This window comes from Dendropsophus ebraccatus, chromosome 10 (genome assembly GCF_027789765.1).
Source record: "Dendropsophus ebraccatus isolate aDenEbr1 chromosome 10, aDenEbr1.pat, whole genome shotgun sequence".
Lineage (NCBI taxonomy): Eukaryota > Metazoa > Chordata > Amphibia > Anura > Hylidae > Dendropsophus > Dendropsophus ebraccatus.
Window position 1 is genome coordinate 30059678 of NC_091463.1, and position 24934 is coordinate 30084611.

The 24934-nt window shown below is 40.9% G+C and overlaps 1 protein-coding gene across 1 annotated transcript in view; it reads left to right on the forward strand.

Annotated features, from left to right (window-relative positions):
• The window catches only part of MAPKAP1 (MAPK associated protein 1), a 113141-nt gene that overhangs the window by 45100 nt on the left and 43107 nt on the right, over positions 1 to 24934 (forward strand). Inside the window, exons 5-6 of the mRNA XM_069985802.1 lie at positions 2002 to 2178; positions 9693 to 9802. Of these exons, the coding sequence (XP_069841903.1) occupies positions 2002 to 2178; positions 9693 to 9802 (287 nt within the window). The remainder of the gene's footprint in view (positions 1 to 2001; positions 2179 to 9692; positions 9803 to 24934) is intronic.

Below are 24934 nucleotides of genomic sequence, written 5' to 3' on the forward strand. Positions count from 1 at the left end.
GACTTTTCCCAGCCTTCCCCCCCCCCCCCCCTCCTTCCTTTCATTCACTGCTCATTATCAGGAAATCATGTCTTGTTTACATTAGACGTGCCCCTGTCTGCTCTATGGAGAGGGGAGGGGGGAGGAGGGAGATTAATCGGCAGCAGAGAGCAAAGAACGAAGGATTACACAGTGGGAAGCGGTGTGAAAGCCAGTATTCAGAGCCCAGTGATGTAGCTGTAAATTAACTCTTTGTTGTCCTGTTTTGGTGCCTCATGTCCCTCCACCCCTCCCCTCTCCATAGAGAACAATCAAGACAGGGGGGAGAGCTTCAAACTGCTTTCTCATGATTGGCTAATAAACCCAATTACAAAGTTTCTTAAAATTAAATGACAGGTACACTTTAAACTCCCACAGGTCAGTACCTCCCAATGGTTAGTAAGTAATGTATATTAACAAGATTCTATAACTAGTATTTGCATGAACCCCCCCTTTAAATTCTGAAAATATTAACAATTTCTCTTCATCATAACACAAATTAGAATAACTTTTTTAAAAATTTCCTTTGCATTTGTAAAACAATTTGATCATGATTATAAATCATTACACTGAATACTTAAAGAGGTTGTCCAGGCAAAATTTACTTTTTTTTTTAACCACAGGATAGGGGACACGTAAGAGATTGGGGGTGGTCCGTCCTCTGAAACCCCCCGCAATAGCAATTCCCATAGAAAATCTCTCCTGCTCTGGATAGTTCCTGTCTCGGCCAGAGATCTCAGCAGAGAGCACTGTGTCTGAATGAAAATAAAACAACATTTCCTGCATGACATACAGCAGCTAATAAGTACAGAAAGACTTGATATTTTCTAATAGAAGTGAATTACAAATCTATATAACTTTGTGACAGCAGTTCATTTGAAATAAAAAAAGATTTTCGCTGGACAACCCCTTTAAGAGAACTTCAAATGTAAAACTTTCTAAGGCCGACAGCTCTATAATAGTAAATTGTGCACAGTAGCAATCACTAGACCTTTGCTTTGTCCTGCAATGGTCGCCACTGTATAAATGGCATTTTTTGCATAGCCTATAGCAAATTTTCATTTTACACAACTTACTACTACCGCTGGAAGTGGCGTCTGCCATTGATCTTCTAATACGTGGGATGAGTGTGATTGTAAGATGTGTCAGGCGGAGATTTTTGGGGCAGGCTGTCTGTAGCGAGTCTCTGAAGCACATTGTTTCCGCAGCATATATGATTGAGACGCTGAGCGCAGCATATATCATTTTAATGAAACCTTTTGAACCTCTCTCCTTTTATTTGGATGAAGCATTTCCATGGAATGTTTAGCAGCGGATGTTTCCCTCGACACTCGGCAGCGCTGAGTTATAGCTCTGTCTCTCCAGCGCAGCAGATTTTATCCACATTACCATCGTGTCCCTATTGTCTCACACACGCACGCAAAGAGAGTTTGTACTGCTGCTTTTATGACCACTTGTGGTTGGCGCCTGAGGCACTTTGTGACCATGCCTTCTACTTTATGGTGGTGGTGGTGGGGGGTGCATATTTATCCCTACATCTGGCATGATGTCATGTAGAGCTGACAGGGTCAGTTTTCAGGTTGTTTATTTCGACTACTCACGTCTCAGAGTGAGGGATATCACTAAAGACAGCACCAGTTACAGCCATTGTTTGCTGTTTCTGGTTCAGAAATTTATATAATTATAATTAAATATATATATAATTTTTTTTTTTTTTTTTATCCTTTGTTCGACGCCTTAAAACCTTCTTTTCCTTCTATCTGTTTGGGAAAGGCTAGTAGTTAGGAACCAATGTGAATGCTTTTGCCTTTTGGAACAGGGGGTATATTATAGTATAATTAGACAGATTTGCCTTTCTGAAGCCTAGAAAAGCCCCATGGGATGATTTAATGGTTGCCATATTGGATGTAAATCAGCCTTTTTTGTATAAGTATGCATCTTGAGTCGTTATTAACTCTTTTCCTTTATTTTGTTCATTTGCAGCGACAATGTGGACTCGTTCTGCCTGCATATCGCCGAGGATGACGGAGAGGTAGACACAGACTTTCCACCTCTTGACTCCAATGAGCCCATTCACAAGTTTGGTTTCAGCACCCTGGCTCTTGTGGAGAAGTATTCATCCCCTAACCTGGCAGCTAAGCAGTCACTGTTTGTAAGGATGTAAGTATATGATTATGGCATAAAATAGGTAAAACATAACATAAATGGTCTGATAGTATGAGCTATAAAGTAAAACTTGAGATATCCAAGCTAGAAAGTTGCATCCAATGTTTTTGACAGCTGTGATGCTATAAGCATGTTAGAGAGTCTTCTAGGCTTTATTCACATGCATAGTCCCTGCTCTCGCTGTTCACCTTTTTACTTACGTTGGTACTTAGGTTTTATGTCTTATGCTGAAGCCTATTCCTCTCTGGCTTCCCCATTGGTTTTCTTTCTGTAAGGAATAACATAGAAGGATTTAATATGACTAGAAACACTGGAAGCTAGTACTATCTATGTTTATATAATCTACAGAGACAGATGGAATGGCAATACTATCAGTATCTATAACATTTACAAGTAGAGACAGGGAAGCAGTAATCTGTGTGCTTACATTATTTAAAGGGAGAAACAAGGAAATGGTGCTATCTATGTTTATATGATTTACAGGGAAACATGGGAAGACAGTACTATCTCTTTCTATATTATTCACAAGGAGAGACAGACAAGCAGTAATATCTGTGTCTATATCATTTACCTTGCGAGATAGGATGGTAGTACTATCAGTATCTATAACATTTAGAGACAGGGAAGCAGTACTATCTGTGCCTACATTATTTACAGGAAGAAACAAGGAAATTGTTCTATCCATGTCTATATCATTTACAGAGAGAGATGGGGAGACAGCACTATCCCTTTCTATATTATTCACAAGTAGAGACAGAAAAGAAGTACTATCTGTGCGGACATTATTTACAGGGAGAGATTGGGAGGCAGTACTATCACTGTCTATATAACTTATATCAAGGAGAGACAGAGAAGCAGTACTATCTGTGCCTACACTATTTACAGGGAGAAACAAGGAAACGATACTATATGTCCGTGATTTACAAGAACAGATAGCTAGACAGTACTATGTCTACATTTTTATAAAGCATTAGGCTCCGTTCCCACTGAGCAAAGGTAGCGGAATTCCGCGACGGAATTGTCCGCCGCGGAATGCCGTTAGCCTCCCGCTCATAATGGGACTCTATGGGAGGCGCGCGCTCCTGCCCTGTCCGCGCTGAAGAACGGGGCCTTACTGTCATTTGGAGTAAGTTTTGCTTCTCTCCTTGGCTCCTCTCCTCTCAGTCAAACCTCCCTCCAGTTGCTTTCATAGTGCCTACCAGTCATTGTCCTGCAATGGGTCCCCCGTAGACACCATGGCATGTCTGAATGCAGGGAATATTTGGTTCAAAAAGCTGGAGAACACTGGTTTAGGTTCAGGTAACAAGTGATAATACAATAATAGATGTCACAGATGCAAATCATATTTTCTGTTGCATGTAAAGCTTTCTTGGTACAGCTAGCTACTACATGTATTCTATATTATATTTTGTATTGTTTCATGATAGTGTTTTGTTTGTTCAAGAATTGTTTACAGGGACTAGAAATCCCTGTGTCACACGTCCAGTTCTGCCTTCCTTGAAGTGTAATATGTGATATCCCAGCTGTAATGTGAGCCGGTCATTAGCTTTCTGTACTCTTTGATGTCAGTAGATGTGAGGATTATTAGGATAATCTCTGCCTAAACGTTAGCAGATCAATTTACCCACACTGGACCTTACACCTCTTTTTAACATGCTTGTTGAAGCAATTTACTGAAGATACAAAGGTTGATCACTAGCCCACCCAAGGTCCTTTGTTCATCGTAGGGTAATAGTGTTTTCATAGGATGAGATTTCACAGCCAACTAAACCTGAACAGCTCCTCTGACAGCTAATGGTCCAGACTCCATTACTGACATGGACGTTCAGTTTGTCCAGCTACATAGTTATGCAAGGAGGAAAATCGTATGTAGAACGGCCAGGGTCCAGCCTATGTTTACTCTAAAATCAGACTGAGGGGGGGGGGGGAAACTGGCATTCCCCATATAGTTTAAATAAACTTTGCGTTGTTCTCCTACTCATTTTTGAATTCTACTCTGTTGTGTTGTGGAGGTTGCATTGCAAGTTCTATGGGGTAAGAAGAGCGCGGCATGTGCTGCCATTTTTTTGTCCATCATGCAACAAATCCAATGTGTTGTCATAACAATTTTTCTGCTCCTGTCATGGGAGAATAAAATGAATAAAAGAGGTATGTCCACTTCCTACACAGACTCCTTAAATGAGTGCTGGACCATATCATTGGCACTTGTGTAGAGTTAGGGCCCTATTACACAGGACGGTTATCATGTGGAAAATCGTTATATTGTTTAAATTTAAACGATAATCGTTCTGTGTGATTGCAGGCAACGATTAAAAAATCGTTCGTGTGTCGTTGATTGTTCATTTAGATCTCACCCTATAATTATCGGTAATCTTTCGCTGTAATTTCTCATTCGTTGACTAATCGTTCCTTCTTTTATTGGGAGTCAGAGTAAACAATCGTAACAACGAACATTGTAATGATGGTAACTAACGACTATCATTCTGTTTAATGTGGTGAATGATTTCAGGTTAACAATAAACTATCCTGTTTGCGATCGTTAATTGCTTATCATGTAAAATAGGACCCTTAGTGTCTGTCCATTGTAAAGGGCCCCTGTTTTCAGGCAGTGCTGCATGGGGAAAAGTATGCACACATGCTATCCTCCAAGTATCAAAAATTACCCATGGACAGGGGTGGTGCTGTTGCTGAAAAACCAACAGAACACAACAATCACTGCGCTCAGGAAGATCAGCAAAAAAAATATCCAATGAAGTGCTCATTCAAGAGTCTCCATTGATACATTGCCCCCTATAAAATTTGAATATGCAAGAAAGGGATCTCAGGGCCTCGGTTGCGAGTCTCAAAACATGGGAATAGGGAGGAGTGCGTCCCAGTGGCGAGATCACCAAACCACCCTTATATGTAGCCCCTTAAGTCCCAGTCGGTTGCAGGTATTTGGACAAAAATAGGGAACTATCAGGTTGGCCCCTTTTGCGTCAAAATCTTACTCCGTTGTGAGTATTGCAACATGACAGGGGTTTACCAAAGCCAGGCATTCATCCACAGACAGCTGTTTTGGTGTATTTGCCCTTTATCTGTGTGGAGCAGGATTCTGGAAAACCATCAAACCTTTTTCTATAATTTTAGCTAGCCGCTTTAAGAATTAATAGTGGCTCTCCGATTGGCTGCTGTGGGCAACAAGCTCTCTTTTTTTGGGTAGCAATAAATGAAGCCCACTTTGTTTTCAGCTTAATAAAACAATACAGTGATTACATCCATTTATGTAGCATGCATCCCCTTTGGTAGCAGCCTTTTAAAATGACAATTGCAGAATGGCCATTGGTCGCATCTTGAGCCGCTTCTATAGTTGCCTGCAATATATGTCAATTTCAAAGCTAAATAGTGTAACAATAGAGCAATGTGCTTGATCTTTAGAGTGTCATGAACTGTGGCTTCCTGAATGGCATGCATCTGACTGCACATCTCAATGCTCTTTGTCATATATAGAAATTGTTTTGACAGCTTTAGATTTAATGAGGTATTTTGGTAATGACATCAGACGCTAAGAAACCGTGCCTAAATTCTTGAAATGATCGCGGACTCTCATGCCCTGGCCTGTCTAACGGTTGATTTGGCGGAGACCTCCTGAGCGCGCACTGCATGCCTGTCTTCTCTTCTGAGACCTAAGAGAGCCGCTAGTGTTTGCAGACATGTTGCCCACACCAGCCGCTGCCAATGCAAACAGAGCGCTGGCCACATCTTGCTCTGAATACCCAGCAGTCCTTGGCTGGAAGCGGATTGCTAGGAATCAGCAGCGGCTATCCGCAAGGGCAATCAATAACTGTTAGAGAGTAGGGAGGGGGAGGGGGCAGCTAGTTCACACCCTGAGTACCTGTGCCCAACTGGGAAGACAGGCCATGAAATAAAGCCATTAGCTGTCTCTTTTATGCCAAGAGCTGAAATACATCTGTGTCTCATTTGTGCTCCAGCTGAGCGAACAGGCATAACCAAGGCTGGCAACTTCTATACGGTCCCTAAATGATCCAGGTCTGATTTGCTGGACCTTTTTGGGTAGGTGTTTTTAATGGTTGCTATAGGATTGTTAACCGTGAGACCCTTTGGATGTTGCATGACGTATACTCTTTATAGCTACATTGTTTTGTCATCCGCCTTATGATAGTTGCAGAATTAAAGGGTGATTGGATTGTTTGCATGCAGTTTGACAATAAAGCAAGAAAAGTGGTCTCCGGGATGGATAGAAGGGTGGAAATTGGTAATAAGGTGTTCCATGGTAGAGTGCTTTCTGTACTCCCTATCTGCATCACACTCTCAAGTTCATTTATAATATCAGAATTGGGCCTGCAAGGCATGTCAGAGAAACAGCAACACATCCTCTCCTCCCCCGACATCACCCCCCTTTCCATCTTCTCCCTCCCTGCCCCGGCTGAAACAGGCCGTGGCCATAAAGGAAGATGGAGAGACCCGTTAGTTGAGAATGATCGCTATCATTAAAGACAGGAGGAGGTTTCACTTATCACCGCCAGCTTTATACATGGCAGGTTGGATGAGGCGTCCACAGGTAGAGCAGTAGGATACAAATTGCAAGGTCCTACAGCCGTTCTGTGCGCTCAGTAACAAAAGCACAGTCTAATGAAAGAACACAGTATCCCATCCTTTATATGTATCCTGCGCAATCCATCATCAATTGCCTGCCTTGTGTTTTTAACCCAGAAGGCAGAAATACATATTGTGACATCGGGCCCAATTTCACTTAGCATTATTCTATTCAGAGTTATTGGTTGTGTTATATAGGTGTTCATCAGCATACAGAATTACCTTTGCAGATTAAAATATATATATATATATATATATATATATATATATATATATCCCGCTGCAAGTATGTCGGGAGACCGCCCTGTTAACCCCCAGCCGGCTGGAGCTTATACATTACCTGTTCTGCGATCTGGCTTGCTTCGGGTTTCTTGGGTGCACGTCCCGCTCAGCCAATCAGTGTTCTGCCCCGACACAGCACACTGATTGGCAGAGCGGGACGTGCACCGGAGAATAACAGAAAATAAAAGAAATAACAATCCCAGATTTATATGTTATATTAGAAATCTTTCCCTCCATAAAGACAGTGTTCCCTTTCTTTGCCCTAAATAATTTATAGGAAGTTATGAGAAGTGTATCTAAATTTTTGGAGCTTTTTCTAGTTTTAAGCTGTCTAAATCATCCCTCCTCCCTATTATGAGCAAGACTATATTATTATTATTATTATTATTATTATTATTATTATTATTATTATTATTATTATTTTTATTTTTATTTTTTTATTATTTTGTAGCCACAGTTCACAAAATTCATTGACGTTGTTAATAATATATCCACAATATAGTTATCCAGCATGAATGGGAGTGATTTGCTCTGGACCGGTCTTCCTGAATGAGCATAAAAAAAAGTTATACACCATTACTCACAGTCCAAGTTGTCGTCCAAGACCACCCGAGTAAATGGCAGTGCTGTAGAAAAGGTTTTATTATGTTACCACTCAGACTGCACTGGCATGGTCTATGGGGCACTGCTCCAGTCATGATTTAGGTGTTTGGAATATTGTTCATCTGGTTGTGAAATTTAAGGTTTAGGATAAAATTAGAAGTTATATGAATGTGCCATTAAGGATGTGAAGAAATGTGGTAAATTACAATATATGTATTTAAAAATATGTCCGCCTTCATAACATTTTTTATTCCCTCACAGTTTTTATTGGTGTGAATTTATAAAAAAACAAAAAAACAAACCTTACAATAGTTAATAATAATTTAAAAAGATAATTTTATAGTGCAAAATCTTTGCGCTATAATCCTGCACTTTTATACTTTCTTACATCTGTCCCCTACTTGGTACTAGTCTACATGTAATTGGTCAGCTAGAAGTAGAAGATGGATATAAGGAAACAGACTGCAGGATCAGACTACACAGAGTGAGTTTGTTGTCCGTTACTGTAGAGACACATAGAAGCCCTATAAATATATATAATTTTTTTTTTTTTTAATTAAACAGAGCTGTTTTATCATTCATATTGTATGCATTCAGAGAATTAAAGAAATGTGTACAAAGATGCACTTGACCTTTAAGAACATGCACTGATCTGTGTTAACATTTGCATAGCTTTGTATAGTTTACATTACTTTCAGTTGCATGCAGTGTTACTCTTCATTTAACATATTCATGATCCATAACCATAACCAGTTTGCTTTTAGAGTGGTATACAGCTTTAGGCTATGTTCAGACGCTGTATGGGACCGGTCACGGAGTGGCCAGTCTCAGAAAAGATCATCCCGGACGGTACTGCAGTACTGACCAGATGATCTTTAGCGCCGCTGAGTTCTGATGTGGGCGCATCCGTGCGTGCCCACATCTAAACTCTCCACTGCACACAATGGAGTGTGCGGCCGCTTGCTCTACAGTGTGCACTGACATGTCAGTTTCTCGTGGCGTCGCTAGGGATCCCGGCCGGAGTGTATACTATGTGTATACGCTCCAGCCAGGATTCCCTCAGCCTTCAGCACAGTGTAAGTTCCGTACTAATCACAGCCGTTGCAACTGCGGAACTTACGTTGTGTGAACATGACCTCAGAAGCAATTTACATGGAGTTCCAACCTGCTTAAGTATATTACTTCCAGATCTACACAATCAGACCAGCTAGGAGTGTCCACCCCTCTGCTCTTTCTTCTCCCTTACTCACTTGCCCTTCTTCTCCCTGTTGAGTCCTGAGATCTTTACAGGACCATCTGTAAATGCATCTTGCTCAGTTTTTATATACAACTCCCTTAGCTCCTTATGTTCAGCAGTTTGTGTAATAGTAGAACTGTATTAGAGAATTGTTATATTTTGTATTTCTTTACACCTAGGGGAATGTGTAACTTCATCAGAGAGTCTTTTCTTTAGTCCCTGTAGAGTGAAGCTCCATTGTTGGCCATTGGGTTATTTTCTCTTCCATTTATACTATACATAATATATACACTGGCACAACCACTCAGGGTAACTGTGATCTTTACAGTGGTTGTTATGCAGCTTGTTTTTCACCATATACCACTCTATTGGATCCCTGTGCCCCCACTTTACTCTTTTTGCAATCTTTGTATGTGTTATTTGGTATTCAAAGAAATAGTTGTACCAATGGTTCAGAATCCATCCGTTTTCCAGGCTTGGCGCTGGGGCCAAAACTTTCCTTTTACTGTACAATTATTCAAGCAGGGTCCATTAAGCGATTGATTGATACTTTGATTGTGAATAACCTGGACCTCTTGCACAATACGTTCAGGAGAATTCACCCTCCACTATGTCATCCTCTCTATTGTGCCAAGTTCTCATATTCCTTTTAAACACCATAGGTCAAATCTCCCTAGCGTAATGTGCAAGGAGCCTTACCAATACTACACTACAAGTCTCTTAATGTATTATAGATGGTTACCAGTTTGTAACCACTGGTATATTCCTTTCCATATCTCCTCTGAAACAGAAATGCAGCCCAGGGATTCTCCCTGATCCAGGTGGACAGTACGAGTGTGACAATGAAGGAGATCTTGGAGAAAGCTTTGAGAAAAAGGAAAGGCTCACAGAGGAATTCAGGTGAGGTTATGGCTTAAATTTTTAAGTAACCTACTGATTGCTCCGTAGTAGGCATGGGTGCTGAAGATGAAGGTATGTCTCTTACCACACCCAGCACATTCATGTGCACCCCCCCCCCTCCATTGTGATCATTCGAGGGGGGGCGACTGGAGGCAGGGCTTGGAGGGGCGGTAGCCATGCCACCAGTGCTCCTAACTCCTTACCGAGAACAACTAACAGCATGGGTACAGTACTGAGGATAAAGTTAAGAGACATACCTTCATCCTCAGTTCCCCGTGCCCACTATGGAGCTTTCAGCAGGGTTAGGTTCGTCTAACCTGCTGATAGTTCCTCTTTAAGTGTCATGCATATTTTAAAGCTGTCTATACACATTTAGGCTATGTTCACACAACATTTTATGAAAAGAACAGCCATTGTTTTCAGTTAAAACAACTTCCATTCTTTTTTATAGTGAAATGTGTTGCATTGAAGTCAACGCTAAGAATGGTCATTGTTCACATAGTGTATTGAAAAACTCCCATTGTTTGATATGGCTGTTAAAATAATTGACTTTTCAATTATGTCCACTGTTGTGCATCGATTGTAATGCTTATTTTAGCGCAGCAACGGCCATTTTTCAGTACAATGACCGTTGTCCGTACGTTGTGTGAACATAGCCTTAAGCCATAGTTATCTCTTTCATGCTGCCTGAACCAAGATATAGGGGCAGTGCCGGGCAGCTTATTCCTGCCTTCCTGGCTGTGATTTTACCATACTTAATTAGATATTTCTTATTAGCTATGGGTTTTTAGAAGATTTCTTCCTATCCACCTGTTGGAACATCCTCTGCGCAAAATTGAAGATTTCTTTAACAGTAAGAATACAATCTAGAAGCTAAAAGTATACGGAATAGTAAGAATCTGTAATACAATGGAGTCATTAGACCCATAGAGGGTTAATATTAGCACTCTGCCTTGATTCATCCTTTTTCACCTGCTCACCGTCTCCAAAATGGACGCATTCTTTAGCCGGTCCATGAATATATTAAAGTTGAAATTGTTCCCAAACCCTGGTCCTTTCCCAACAACCAGTGTCCCATCCATCACAAGATTTAACAAGCTATCGACAGGCGAGAGTAAAGGGGGAGCAAGTTTTTAATAAAAGTGGTGAGAGATAAGGTGGTGAAGGACACGGGAGAGCAATCTCAAGGCCGTATTCCCAGGGAGAGATAAGAGAGCCTGGGAGAGATCAGATCCTCATAAAGAGAGAGCGAGATGGAGAGGGGACAGGAGCCTCATTCTGCTGCCAACGTCTGCAAGCAATTTGGCTGCGCTCCAGAGTCTATTGTTCAACCCAGGCTGTGGGCAGCCTGCTCCAGATGTTCCAGCTGCACGCGCTCAGATTGTGCCAGCTGACAGCACGCCGTGGAACCCGGCTCCTCTGGACGCCCATCTCTGACCGCTGAGATAGAATTAAATGATGATGATCTCTCTCCCAAGTTGGGAGACAGAACTATGCATATAAATCTCCATCCCATCGCAGCGTGAGAAGTCTTTATCCATCATCACTCATAATGAACAAGTCGTTAGCTGCCGCAAATGGTCTGCTGGGCCGCTTCTCCCCGATTTCTTCTCCTTCTTTTTGCCTTTTCTCTGTCTTGTCTTTTGTGCACACTCTTTTTTTTTTTTTTTAGGCTTAGCCTTTATCTGGTGTATCTGTGAATTATCTCTCTCTGCTGCTGCTCGCAGGAAAGTGAGACCAGGTCAATTAATCACCGCCCAGGAACCCGCTGCCTCGTTCTTGAGTCTTTCTCAAGGTCGAGGCGAGTTCTAACTACTTCAGAGGCCAGCTGCATAAATACAAGGCCAGTCCTGCTGCTGGTGTCCACTTATTGCTAATGTAAAGAGCACCAGGGTGACATGGGAAGACAAGACATTTATGGAATCCTGTGATTGTAATGGAAGTGTATAGCTGCAGGTTCATCCCGCAGAGCATTCACTGCACAAAGTGGTTGCTCTCAGTTATTAGAGGAATACCTATGTATTACTGTACATTATTGCCTATGTTAGGGCATACTACTGATAATCCTTTAATAGAGATTGTATAGTTATGAAACACTCTCTTCTGGGAGTTATGAAACACTCTCAGAATATTTTTCTTGCCTATATATGCTATTATTAAAGGGGTACTTTGAAGGAAAAAAAATTTTTTTTTAAACAACTAGTTTCAAAAGGTTATACAGATTTGTAAATTACAATCTCAAGTCTTCCAGTATGTATCAGCTGCTGTATGCCCGGCAGGAAGTGGAGTTTTCTGTTCAGTCTGACATGGTGCTCTCTTAATGTCAGGGACTTTTCATAGCAGTAAGAAAATCCCATAGAAAACCTCCCCTGCTGTGGACAGTTCCTTACATAGACAGAGATGGCAGCAGAGAGCACTGTGTCAGAATGGGAAAAATAGACCACTTTCTGTAGGGCATACAGCAGCTGAAGTATTGGAAGACTTGAAATTTTTAAATAGAAGTCATATACAAGTCTATGTAACTTTCTAACATCTGTTGAGTCCTAAGTGCAGCAAGTGATAAATCAGTGACCCTAAATCACATATCTGTGTATTTCTATAACATTTAGCTTCCACCTTTCTCCTTGTGATAATTTGATCCCTGTTAACTTTTACAAACAGGAAGTGGGGACATCTGCGTAAAACTGCATCTCGTAGGACACATAATGAATTTTCACACAGCACATAGTAGAGACTGGCAGTGTGAGTCAGGGGAGTTTTATAGCTGTGCAGCCAATCATTGTAGGGGCTATTCTACTATGTTACTGCTTTTTTGGCCTTTTATACGCATTAGACATTTTTCAGTCAAACCCACCAATTTCACTGCTATCTAATATATATACGGTGCCTCTTGACTTTCCGTTAAGCGTGCATGTGCATGTGTTCATAGAGAAATCAAAGGATACAGATGTCAGCCAAATGAATGTCTGGCTCAATTCCTATGGGCTCCAGCAGCCCATAGTAATGGAGCACTGATCTCATAGATCAATGCAGTATGTATATATTGCATTAATCTTAAAGATATTAGTACAATTATCATAGAAATCCCACAGGGGGACTTCAAATAACAGTGTGTAAAAAAAAAAACAACAAAAAAGTGTCATTAAAAAAATTCCTGATCTCACATGGTAAACAGTGTAAACACAAAAAAAGCGAAAGGGCAAAATTGCTGACTTTTAGTCACATCAAATGCAGAAAAATTGTAATAAAAAGTGATCAAAAAGTCGCATATATGCAAGCAAGGTACCGATAGAAAGAACAGATCATGGCACAAATAATGACACCAAAAAAACAGCCCCATAGACCAAAAATAAAAGCGTTGTAAGGATCAGAATAGAGCAATTTTAAGAACATTTAGTTTAAAAAAACAAACAAAACAAAAATGTTTTAATTCTTTAAAAGCCATCAAATAAAATAGTTGCATATCGTTATACAACGAGTTATACAAGTTGCATATCGTTTTTATAGTACTGACTTGAGGAACATAAACAACATGCCAGTTTTACCACAGGGTGAAGGGCATAAACACAGACACCCCCCTCCCCCCCCAAAATGGATAAAAAAAAAATTATAATATTTTTTTTCACAATATGCAAATAATTTAGTTCGCCTTTACAGCATAGTTTATGGAAAAATTAAGTGTGTCTTTGCAAAGCACAATTGGTGTTGCAACAAACAAGGACTCATGTGGATGCAAGGAGGAAAAAAAACGAAAGTGCAAAAACAAAAATGGTCTTGTTCCTCAAAGGGTTAATTGAAGTGCTTATCTTATGAAGTGGAAACGGTTGATCGCTACTGGTTCAACTTCTTTAACCCTTTGGCGTTGCTCCTTGTCATACATTGCCCCTGTAAAAGAGAACTTACACGGCAGTCATTCATCTGAATGGTCATCTGTACAATGCCTTGAGCCTCTTTTACTGGATAACTCCTTGTTCTGGCTTATTCAGGGGGGTCCTGAGTTTCAGTTCCCTGCTATATCTTTCATAAATGCTAATATTAAATAAATGGACCATGGTTGTTGTATTCATGAGAGTAAAAATGGTTGCAGAATCTTGGTGTAAATAGGTAAATGATCCACATGAGCCACATCCAAATGATCCATCAACAAGTCTGTTCATAATATGCCGGATCTTCTTAGACTTTGCTTACACCGGTGTTACTGCCAGTCCATTTGGAATACTGCAGTTTTTATGGTAAGGATATTATAGTCTGCAACGCTATTTGTGCCACCAAAAATACTAGAATCCTGGACCCCATTGTAAGTGAGTAGGGGCTGTACTTCAGTCAGTACTTCATTGTATCCAATGTATCATAGCTCTAATATAGACGGAAGCCATGACACTATTGTGAACAGAAACTAAGTAATTAGAAATGACTTCCTGTATAACACTGACGCTTGCCAACAATATAATTCCGTTTTCTTCATAATACTTATATTATGAAGTATTCCTTATACGCCAGTTCCCACCAGATAAGTACCTATGTGATACTGTATAAACACTGGTACCCGTCATCACCATCCCCACTGCATCCGTCTATGGCTTGTGTGTTTTCCTTGGAGCGTTGTTACAATGCCTGGTCATTATGTCACAAAGAATTACTTTTCTTACATAGTTTTTCTTTGCTTACAAGTTTCTTAAAAAAAAAAGTTTTAGGTAACCGTATATTATACTTGGCAAAACGAATAGAGAAGTTTTCCCTGCCGGTTACTGATTGCAGATAAATGACCATATACATGGAGGAGGAAATGAGCTTCTAAAAAAGATCTTTCTTTTTAGATTGATAGGTTTTTCCATTTCCTTGTATAGGGCAGTGGACGTTACTGAGGATACGTAAGGTCACCATTCAAGGCGCTCTGTTTGTTAGGTGTTATGGAGAGCATCCTTTGTTCTTGGGGACTCACATTAATAGGCTCTTGCAGACTTGATTTCAATGTGTACTATGTAACCCTAGAGGTCCATTTTTATGGTTAAAGGAGACCTGAAAGTGGTCAGAACCCACCCTACCCTGGGATATAGCATGGTGATAATTACCCTCTCCTAGAGGGACTACCAGGCAGGGGGTAACTATCCCACGCTGTATCCCAGGGTAGGGTGGGTTCTGGCTGCTTTCAGGGTAGATTCCTTTTAAAATATTGGCATAATGTATGGAAAATGTGGATACAACTTCTATGTTCACACAACGTCTTTTTATGTAAAATAACATCCATTATTCTTCAATGACAGCCATCAATAATGTTCACGATTATTATTTACGGCCGTCATTATGAAACAACAGCTGTTATTTTGCCAAAAGATGTTTTGTGAACATGACCTATAACCTTTTAACAGACTTTCATGTTCCAGAGCTGCATTCACAATTCAGCTCTTTTTCAAATAGTCATTTAAGAAAATTTTTATCCACTGCTTTGGTTAGTCGTATTACATGTCCCGACACCGTAAGCAAACGCTGATCTGCTAGATATGCACTTGCTTACTGAGCCCATACATGGCTTGATTATCATGCAGCTAGGTGTGTGTGTGTGTTAGTGTGATCAGCTGTCGGCCGTGTACCTCTACACGCAGCGACGCACGGTCGGCGGTCGATTATTTTAAAGCCACATTTGGCAGATTATCGCTCCATGTAATAGGGCCCTTAGTCCAATCTATATGGGCACTTTTAATTGAGCTATTATAACTATATTGTAGTTTTAAACCAAATTACTGTACTTGCCCAGAAAGCAAATGACTACATCATGCTTAATCCAGCTAAGGAGTCCTGTAGGATTTCTGCTGTGAAACTTGCAGAATTGCTGAATGCAGCCCCATATGCAATGCAGATTATAACTCTGTCTACGTACATTATAATTATAACACAATATATTTACAACACTTCACCAGAATTCTGGTACCTCTGAACTTTCTTGTAGATTACCGTCAGATATCAGTTGTTCGAGCTGCACCCAGTCCCATACAATTTGCTATGGGAAGTATACCGTAAGTATCTCATAGAACCAGCACCTTATTTCACATCTCGAGGCGGCCACAATCTGTAGACTCACTGGCCCAGGAATACTTAATCCTTTTAAGTACAAACTGCTCTCCGGGTTTAATTGTTACACAAGTTCCCTTGCCAACATTTCTCCGGGGTGACCTGAATTTTCCACAGGTCAAGACGAGTTATTAAGACGCAGCCGTCGAACGCCTAATACCTTTCAGCATAAATGAAAACATCTGTTTATAAGTCGTGTCACAGCTGTCAGACTTTGCATCTTAAATTGTCTAAAGTGACACAAAATAGCCAAAAAATTGTCTGCACCGTTGAGTAAGCATATTATCTCAGCGAGGCAGGAAATGGGAGAGTCGGTGATACCAGAGATCAGATGGCCGGCGTCTGGAGCACAAATGCTTCTGAATTAATAAAATTGGCTTTAACTGTTTCACAGCTGTAGTCTGTGATTTTGTTGCATATAAGGGCTTATGTATAAAAAACAAAAAAACATTCGGACGGGAAATGTAGTTTGCCTTTGTTGTAGTTTCATAGGAGCTCACAAGTCAGAGGTTGGTGACCACTATAGATGAGCATGCTCAAGGTTCAGTATTTGAATACCGGTGGCTGACAAAATTGGATGCAGCCCCAGGGAGTTCTGGAAAATATGGGGGCACAGCATGGGTTTGTTATCACTGTATGGGGGGCACTGCAGGGGACATTATTACTATATGGAGGGCACAGCAGGGGACATTATTACTATATTGAGGGCACAGGAGGGGACATTATTACTATATGGGGAGCACAGCAGGGGACATTATTACTATACAGGTGGCACAGCAGGGGACATTATTACTGTATTGGGCACAGCTGGGGACATTATTACTGTATGGGGGAACAGCAGGGGACATTATTACTGTATGGGGGCCTCAGCAGGGGACATTATTACCATATCAAAATACATTTTGACAGATCTGCGTCATCCTGCAGTAAAGCCACAAGTCAGCATTTTAGTCAGCTTGAGTTTTATTGTGACCTCTTAAAGTAGAACACTTTGACAGTGTGGATCTCGGACCACAAAGGTGTTGCACCCCCTGATTTACACAGCCTGACATCATTGCTGGAGGCATTCCTATACTTGTCATTCTCCACTGCTGACACTGCCATCTGTACAGTGTAATCGTTTCTATGTCTACTTATCCTGTATCCCCTTTATGTAATCTCTTCATCCTGAAATGGCAACAAGTAATCCCTCAATCATTGAACCTCATGCACTTAACAAAATGACACATCAGCAGGTTCTCGATAGACGATATGTAATTGACACCTATAATGCACTTAACAGATTTTTTTCTAAGTCTCTTCCTCATGCTTTCCTCTATATCAGAAGTCATCCCTGATGTCACTGTCCATCTTTATGCCCCTGTAGGCCACAGATATACTTATCAAACCATTTACCAATTCATATTTTAAGGAAAATCTCTCCCCTTCCATCTGGCTTGTCATGTAGAATCAGCCACTTGACTGCAATGTTCATGTCAAACATACACTTGAGATCTGCAAAGTCTGAAGAGTTTACCTCTATAAGATTATTAGCATAGCTCTTTATATATAGCATTCAAAACTTAAAGGGGTTGTCCAGCGAAAATCTTTTTCTTTCAAATCAATTGGTATCAGAAAGTTATATAGATTTGTAATTTACTTCCATTAAAAAATTTTCTCATACTTGCTGCTGTATGTCCTGCAGGAAATGTTGTTTTATTTTCAGTCTGACACAGTGCTCTCTGCTGACATCTCTGGCCGAGGCAGGAACTGTCTAGAGATGAGCGAACCTCAAGCATGCATTTGATTAGCGGTGGCTGCTGAAGTTGGATAATGCCCTAAGGCTATGTGGAAAACATGGATATAGTCATTGGCTGTATCCATGTTTTCCAGACAACCTTAGAGCTTTATCCAAGTTCAGCAGCCACCGCTAATCAAATACCGAACGTTCGAGTTCGGATCGACTCGAACCCGAACCCGGTTGGCTCATCTCTAGAACTGTCCAGAACAGAAGTTGTTTTTTTATGGGGATTCATAGAAAACCGAGACAGAGTTCCTGTCTCGGCCAGAGATGTCAGCAGAGAGGACTGTGTCAGACTGAAAATAAAACAACATTTCCTGCAGGACATACAGTAGCTAATAAGTATGGGAAGACATGAGATTTTTTTATAGACGTAAATTACAAATCTATATAACTTTGTGATACCAGTTGATTTAAAAGAAAAAGACAACCCCTTTAAACATTCATTTGGGGCTCTATAATTATACAAATTGTCCCCTTCATATTTGCTTTCAATCCCTTGATGCATCGGTCCAGAATAGATGGTCAGCTAAAGCCGATGCCTCTCTGTCTGCTGGAAGGACAATGTAGACAAGTGTATGATACTGACAATGTATACTCATCCTTAGTAGCTGTAATAGCAGTTGCTGCTTGTAACAAGATATGTAGCAGCATCATACAGGAAGTGACCCCATCAAGCAGCGTCATACAGGAAGTGACCCCATCAAGCAGCGTCATACAGGAAGTGACCCCATCAAGCAGCATCATACAGGAAGTGACCCCATCAAGCAGCATCATACAGGAAGTGACCCCATCAAGCAGCATCATACAGGAAGTGACCCCATCAAGCAGCATCATACAGGAAGTGACCCCATCAAGCAGCATCATACAGGAAGTGACCCCACTAAGCAGCATCATACAGGAAGTGACCCCATCAAGCAGCATCATACAGGAAGTGACCCCATCAAGCAGCATTATACAGGAAGTGACCCCATTAAGAGCACAGAGGCAGATGTAGTTTCCAACTAAGGAAAGGATTCCAGGAATATATACATATAAAGGAACAGCTAAATGAGGTAGCACTAACTGAAATATATACCGTATATATATATATATATATATTGGCTGACTAGCTGTATAGTGAATAGGTCTCTGACTCTCTATATCTTCATCGCTAAGATAGTTGATTGAAAGGGCTATTGGGAGTTGTAGCCCCTCTTATGAAGATGGTCTTATATTTAAAGCAGTAGTCAAGTCGATAATTCCTTCACAGATAGGAGATAATAAATGTTACATCGATGTGAATGAGCACCCTTTGTTTCTGTGTCTTTTATAGAGTTCTAGAGAGCACGTTCTATGGCGATGGGGAGGAATATCCAACATTTATCACCTATCCAGTGAATATTTGAGATAAATGTTGGAATATCATCTAAGTCTTCTAAATTTCTTTTAAAAGTCTTCTGTATTTTCCTGGTGACATTCAATGTATTTTTCTTCTCCTTCTAAGACTAAGGGTCCTATTCTACAAAGTGATTTTTCGATGATTAGCGATAAACGATCTCATGCGATTGCTATGGCGAACAACCTGAAATCGTTCACCCAATTACACGGAATGATGATCATTACTTATGATTGCTCTTGCAGTCGTCCTGTCATCGCTACTGCAAACAACCAAACAACTACACTGAAAGATTTGCAAATAATCATCGATAAAAATAGGTCTAAATTCTATCAAGAGACCAACAGTTTCTCATTGAATGTTTAATCGTTGTCTGCTATTACACAAAATGTTTATTGTTCAATTACGGACGACCTAATGATTTTTCGAACAATAATCGTCCCGTGGAATAGGGCCCTTAGAAACTGTAATGTATCTTATCAGAGAAACCTGCCTTTCTCTACTCACCAGACTCCTTTTCTGCCCCTTCCTCCCAGATTCATCATCCATTAGTAAATTGCAAAAATCTTTCTTGAGGTGGATTTGGTCAGAGTGGGAAGGCAAGGGAACAGCTGTAGACTGAGGCACAGGGAATTCTAGTTAGGGTTAGATCTCAGCTGCACTTCTCTATGTCCTCTATGCTGCTACTGCTTCTGATGGTGTGCTGTAGAGATATAGTAGAGCAGAGTCTCCCCTACTTAGTGTGTGCAGTGTATGGGAGACATTGTAGAATCCATTCTATGCCCACTAGCTCAGGGACAACTGAAAATTAGAGAGCTTATGGAGGGTGGTACAAGTAAAAAAAAAAAGTAATATACAAGTGATATAATGGGCAGAAATAGGTGCTTCTCATGGACACACACGGGTTTCCATATCCTGAAAAAAAATATATATATATATAAAGTATATTTTCTCAAATGAATATGCAAATCCTCTTGTGGGTCTAGTTATAGATATAGATTGTTTTGTCTGTATTTAGTTCCATACTTATGTCTCTATTGTTCTCATTCTACACTTGAAGTATTTTTTTTTCTTTATTTGTATTTTCTCCCTTTTGGTAACAAATGATTTTTTATATTTGATGCATCCTGTATTCAAACTATAAAATTCTGAGGAGAATGTGTGCTTTTTAAAGGATTTCATATGTTACGGACATGTCCCAGCCTTTTGTAAGCATTCACTGTATGTCTGCATGTTTCTATTGATTGATGTTAGGTATTCTATCTTTATAAACATCCAGCTGGAAAGGCCGAATCTTTAGCTTTGGCTCTAAGAATAGAAAAGGAAATAACATTTTTTTAATAATTTGCAATATGAAGAAACTTTCTAAGACATGTCACAGCCTTTAAAAGCGCTAAGACGTTTTTACTTGGGAGTGTTAAAGGGGTCTTCCCACCAACAATACTCAGATTAGGTGATGAGTATCTGACCACTGGACCCCCACTGATCACTAGAACAAGGTGTGTCCTATGTTTGAATGGAGAGGTGGTCGGGCATGCTCACTGCTGCTCCTTTAAACTTTGTGAAGCTGATGGAGAATGGATTACTTTATCATTAATTATAATTAATTTTTTCATCATCTGATAAGGGGTTAAAAATACAGACCTAAAACATAGTACATGACAGACCTGATACAGAGGGAGAGAAGGCCTTTTGTTAACACACTTAAAGAGTGCCCAACATCATCTGGTGTCTATTGTTTGACCATTTTATGTCTCGTATTTTGGTTATGGCGGACTCCATCTAAGCCACTGACGCAGATGTAAACATATTAAAACCAGTAGGCAGGCACTGAAATAATGTAATCAGTCATTAAGAGTGTAAAGCCTACCCTGGGCAAAACATGAGAAATCTATAAAAAAAAAAAAAAAAAAGCCTGAGGATAAAAAAAAAAAAAAAATAGTATTGCACTTTTAGGCTATGTTCACACTGCGTAAAATTACAGCCCTAGTTCTTGCCGCAGAACTACGGCCGTAGTTTTGCGGTGTGTAACAAAGCCTTATATGCAATGGGATCCCGGCCAGAGCGTACACACATTGTATGCGCTCCGGCCGGGATCCCATACAGCGCCGGAAAAAACTGACAGGTCAGTTTTCTGTGGCCGGAATTCACTGAAAGACCTCTCAGTTCACACAGTGAAGCGAGCAGCTCCGGCCACTTGCTTCACTGCGTGCTATGGGAAGCTCTGATGCGGGCGCGTGCTGATGCGCCTGCATCAGAGCTCCGCGGCCCCGTACTTAAGTACCGGCCGCGATGATCCGGGCACAGACCGGCCGTTCAGCGACCCAGCTGGGGTCACGGAACGGCCGGTCTGATACGCCGTGGGAACATAGCCATAGGCTATGTTCACACAATGTCAAAAATGGAGAGAAAACATCCGATTTCGCTGTTTAAAAAAACGTCAGTTTTTGCAGCAATTTAATTGACTTCAATGCAATTGCATTGAAGTCAATGCGAAGACGGACGTCCTATGCACACAATGCATTGAAAAACAGACGTTTTGCCGCAGACGTCAAAATAATGAACAGACAGATTTTCAGACATTTTTTGCAAATAGCGGACGTTTTGTAATAGTTTTTCACACACAGTTCTTCTATTGTCACCGTTTTTACTATTAAATTCAATGGATTTTTCAATTAAAGAGGACCTGTCACCCCCCGTTCCGGGGTGACAGGCTCCCGACCCCCTGTTAGATCCCTCTATACTCACGTGGTCCCGCTTCCTGAGCCGGTAGGGTCACGGAGATATCAGCGCCCAAAGCCCGGCATGCGCGCTGAGAGATGAGTCCGATGACCATAGAGAATGACAGAGCGTCGGACTCCCCATTCATTCTCTATGGGCATCTGACTGCTGTCAGCGTGCGCCAAGCTTCGGGCGCTGATATCTCCGTGACCCGACCGGCTCAGGATGCGGGACCCGGTGGGATCACGTAAGTATAGGGGGATCTAATAGGGGGATCTAACAGGGGGTCGGGAGCCTGTCACCCCGGCACGGGGGTTGACAGGTGTCCTTTAAGCCACAACCAAACGGCAATTAGTAACCCAAACTTAGATAATGTGCAAACACCCGTCAATAAGTGCAATAAGGGGATGCCAGGCTTCGAAAAACGTCCGTTATTTTAGACTCAAAATAACGGCTGTCATTTTAAACGGAACTAGCCTTACAGTGGACACACTATTAAAAACAGCGATAAGGTTAATCTGTTAAAATATAGAAGCCCTATAAGATACCTACAAATAATAATAATAAAAAAAACATTTTCTCAAATGATGCAGTGAATCAAATAAGTGGAAAGATGCAAATGAAAAATTTTATGGTAGATGTGAGGATAGAGACCCGCACCCTTCCTGCCTCATGTGTATTGTTAGTCCACCACTAACTTCCTCAGGGGACTAAAAGAAACGGATCGCAGCAGGGTTCATATAGTAAATATCACTGTTGTCACTTTGCATATATTAAAAATCATAGAATCTCTTACAGTTGGACTCGCCATAATTCTGTAATATCACATAAATGGTGTATTCTGACCAGCCAGTGTGCTGGTGTAGATATAACCACCTGTCATGGTAAAAAAATTTAAATAAACACTAAAGTGTAAATATTCCAGTGGCACAAGTGTAATGGACAAAGATTAAAGGACAAGTGCCATGAAAAACCTTTTCTCAGTAATTGAAGCACATTACAAAGTTATATAACTCTGTAATATGCTTCAATCACCTATCTGCCTCCCTTCCCTGTCTTTTCCCCCCTCCACCCCCCACCAGGAAGTGTAAGAAACTCACACAGACCTAATTACTGTCGTCACCGTCACCAAGCTCCTCTCTCAGCTCCTTCTCCTGTTACAGCAGCCCCCCCCCCCTCCCCTGCCTTGTCAGGTGACTCAGCTTGCTCAGCTCCCAATGGCTGAACAACTGCAAGCCATCACTTGGACTGGGGAGGGGAGGCTGGTGTAACAGGACCTAGACCATCCCTTCTGCTGATGACTCATCCTCACAAGAAGGAGCTGCCTGGTGACGGTGACGATAATAATCAGGTCTGTGTGAGTCAGGACACTTCCTGGTGGGTGGTGGAGGGGGGAAAAGACAGGGAAGGGAGGCAGATAGGTGATTGAAGCATATTACAGAGTTATATAACTTTGTAATGTGCTTCAATTTCTGGGAAAAAGTTTTTCATGGCACTTGTCCTTTAATATAGCCTTTTAAGAGAGAGAAAAAAATAATATATATATGTATATATATGTATATATGTGTGTGTGTGTATATATATATATATATATATGTATGTATATATATATATACACACACATATATATATATATATATATATATATATTTTTTTTTTTTTTTTTTTTTTTTTTTCTTCAAAATAAAAAAGAAGAGCATACTTGCCTACCTTGATCTTGATCTCCCTTTTTTTTTTTTTTTTTTTTTTGCCATTTTCATGTTGTGCACTGGCACGGGTGTATATACTGGAGGTGGGTCCGGTGCCCCCAGCATGACAATATCCCCTCCTCTTGGTGACATGGTCCTGCTTTATTTTAATGGAGCTGCATCAGCAAAGGGGAAGACTGTCATACTGGGGGTGCCAGGCCCACCTCCAGTGCATAGAGCCAGGCTGGTGCACAGCAATAAAACGCGGAAACCGGGTGGTGTTTTGAAAAAAGGACCTTGCCACCGGGATCCCCGCACCAGCACTAACAGGGTAATGTAAAAAAAAAATAGTTTTAAGTAATGGTACCTTTGCTTTAAAATGGGGACAAACTATTTCACTGTTAATCATTCCTATATAAAGGGCTGGATACTTTTTTGTTGTTTTTTGATGACCAGTTGCTGTTTCAAGAAAAAAAAAGTGATAAAACATTTTTTTTTACTAGTTCTTCTTTTTCTTATAATTTTCCACATTGCTTTGTCTCTGTGGTGTCTATGGGCCATAGGGTAGCAGGCACTGTAAGTTATCATCCAGGTATTGTACCTCTGAAATCAGGAGCGCTGCCCCGGCCTCGCCAGAGTTAAGTCGCTGTCACATTAATGCCCCAAGCATTTCCCTGCATATCTCTCACCTCCACTGCTACATAATGGGAGCAAAATTGCATTTCTAAACATTTGAACTGCGGGTAACCAACACCTCACTAAACTGATCTCATTCAATTGCTTCAATTTAGCAGCAGGATTTTTCCCCCCTTCCCTCTAGCACATTACCTTAGAGCTGAGTGATGTTGATAAGGCCCAGGCCTGAAAAATTGGATCCTTGATAAGGGGTCCTGTTATCAGAAGGTGGTGGTGTGAGGGGGGGGGGGGCACCGTTCCTCATTTCCATTTAGATGACTATTGATTATTTATTTATCCCAGCAAAGGGAGCCTCGCTTCCAATCTTATCTCAGCCGCCGCTTGTCAGCAGAAAAGAGAGATAGAGTTTACAGACATCACTATCTCAGATAAAAGTTACACTGGGCCTTTTCTTCCCTTTTTTAATCCTTGACTGAAAGGATAACTTTTTTCCTCCAAACAAGAAGTGACGGCCTGGATTTTCCTGCGTGATTCCTGACAGCCGGCCACAGGTATTTATAGCTCAGACACCCCACTTTCATCGGTTGGAGGCTTCTTCTTTTTACCTTTCTTTTTCTATTTTTGACCATGATTGTTCCTTTAACCTGCGCTTTTGTTTTATCGCTGCATACGCCAATCCTACTTTCAACACAGTGGTTTGTTTCTTTGCAAAAGAGAAAAGCGAACCTGATAACCCATGAAGGGCAGTATCTACATTTCTTTATTCTCATAAGTTTTAACAGAAAAGGGATTTTCTTGGATTTTATTTTCAGCAAATTGAGCTCAGCAGTTCTCCTTTAGTTCTCCAATGCTGATCTCCT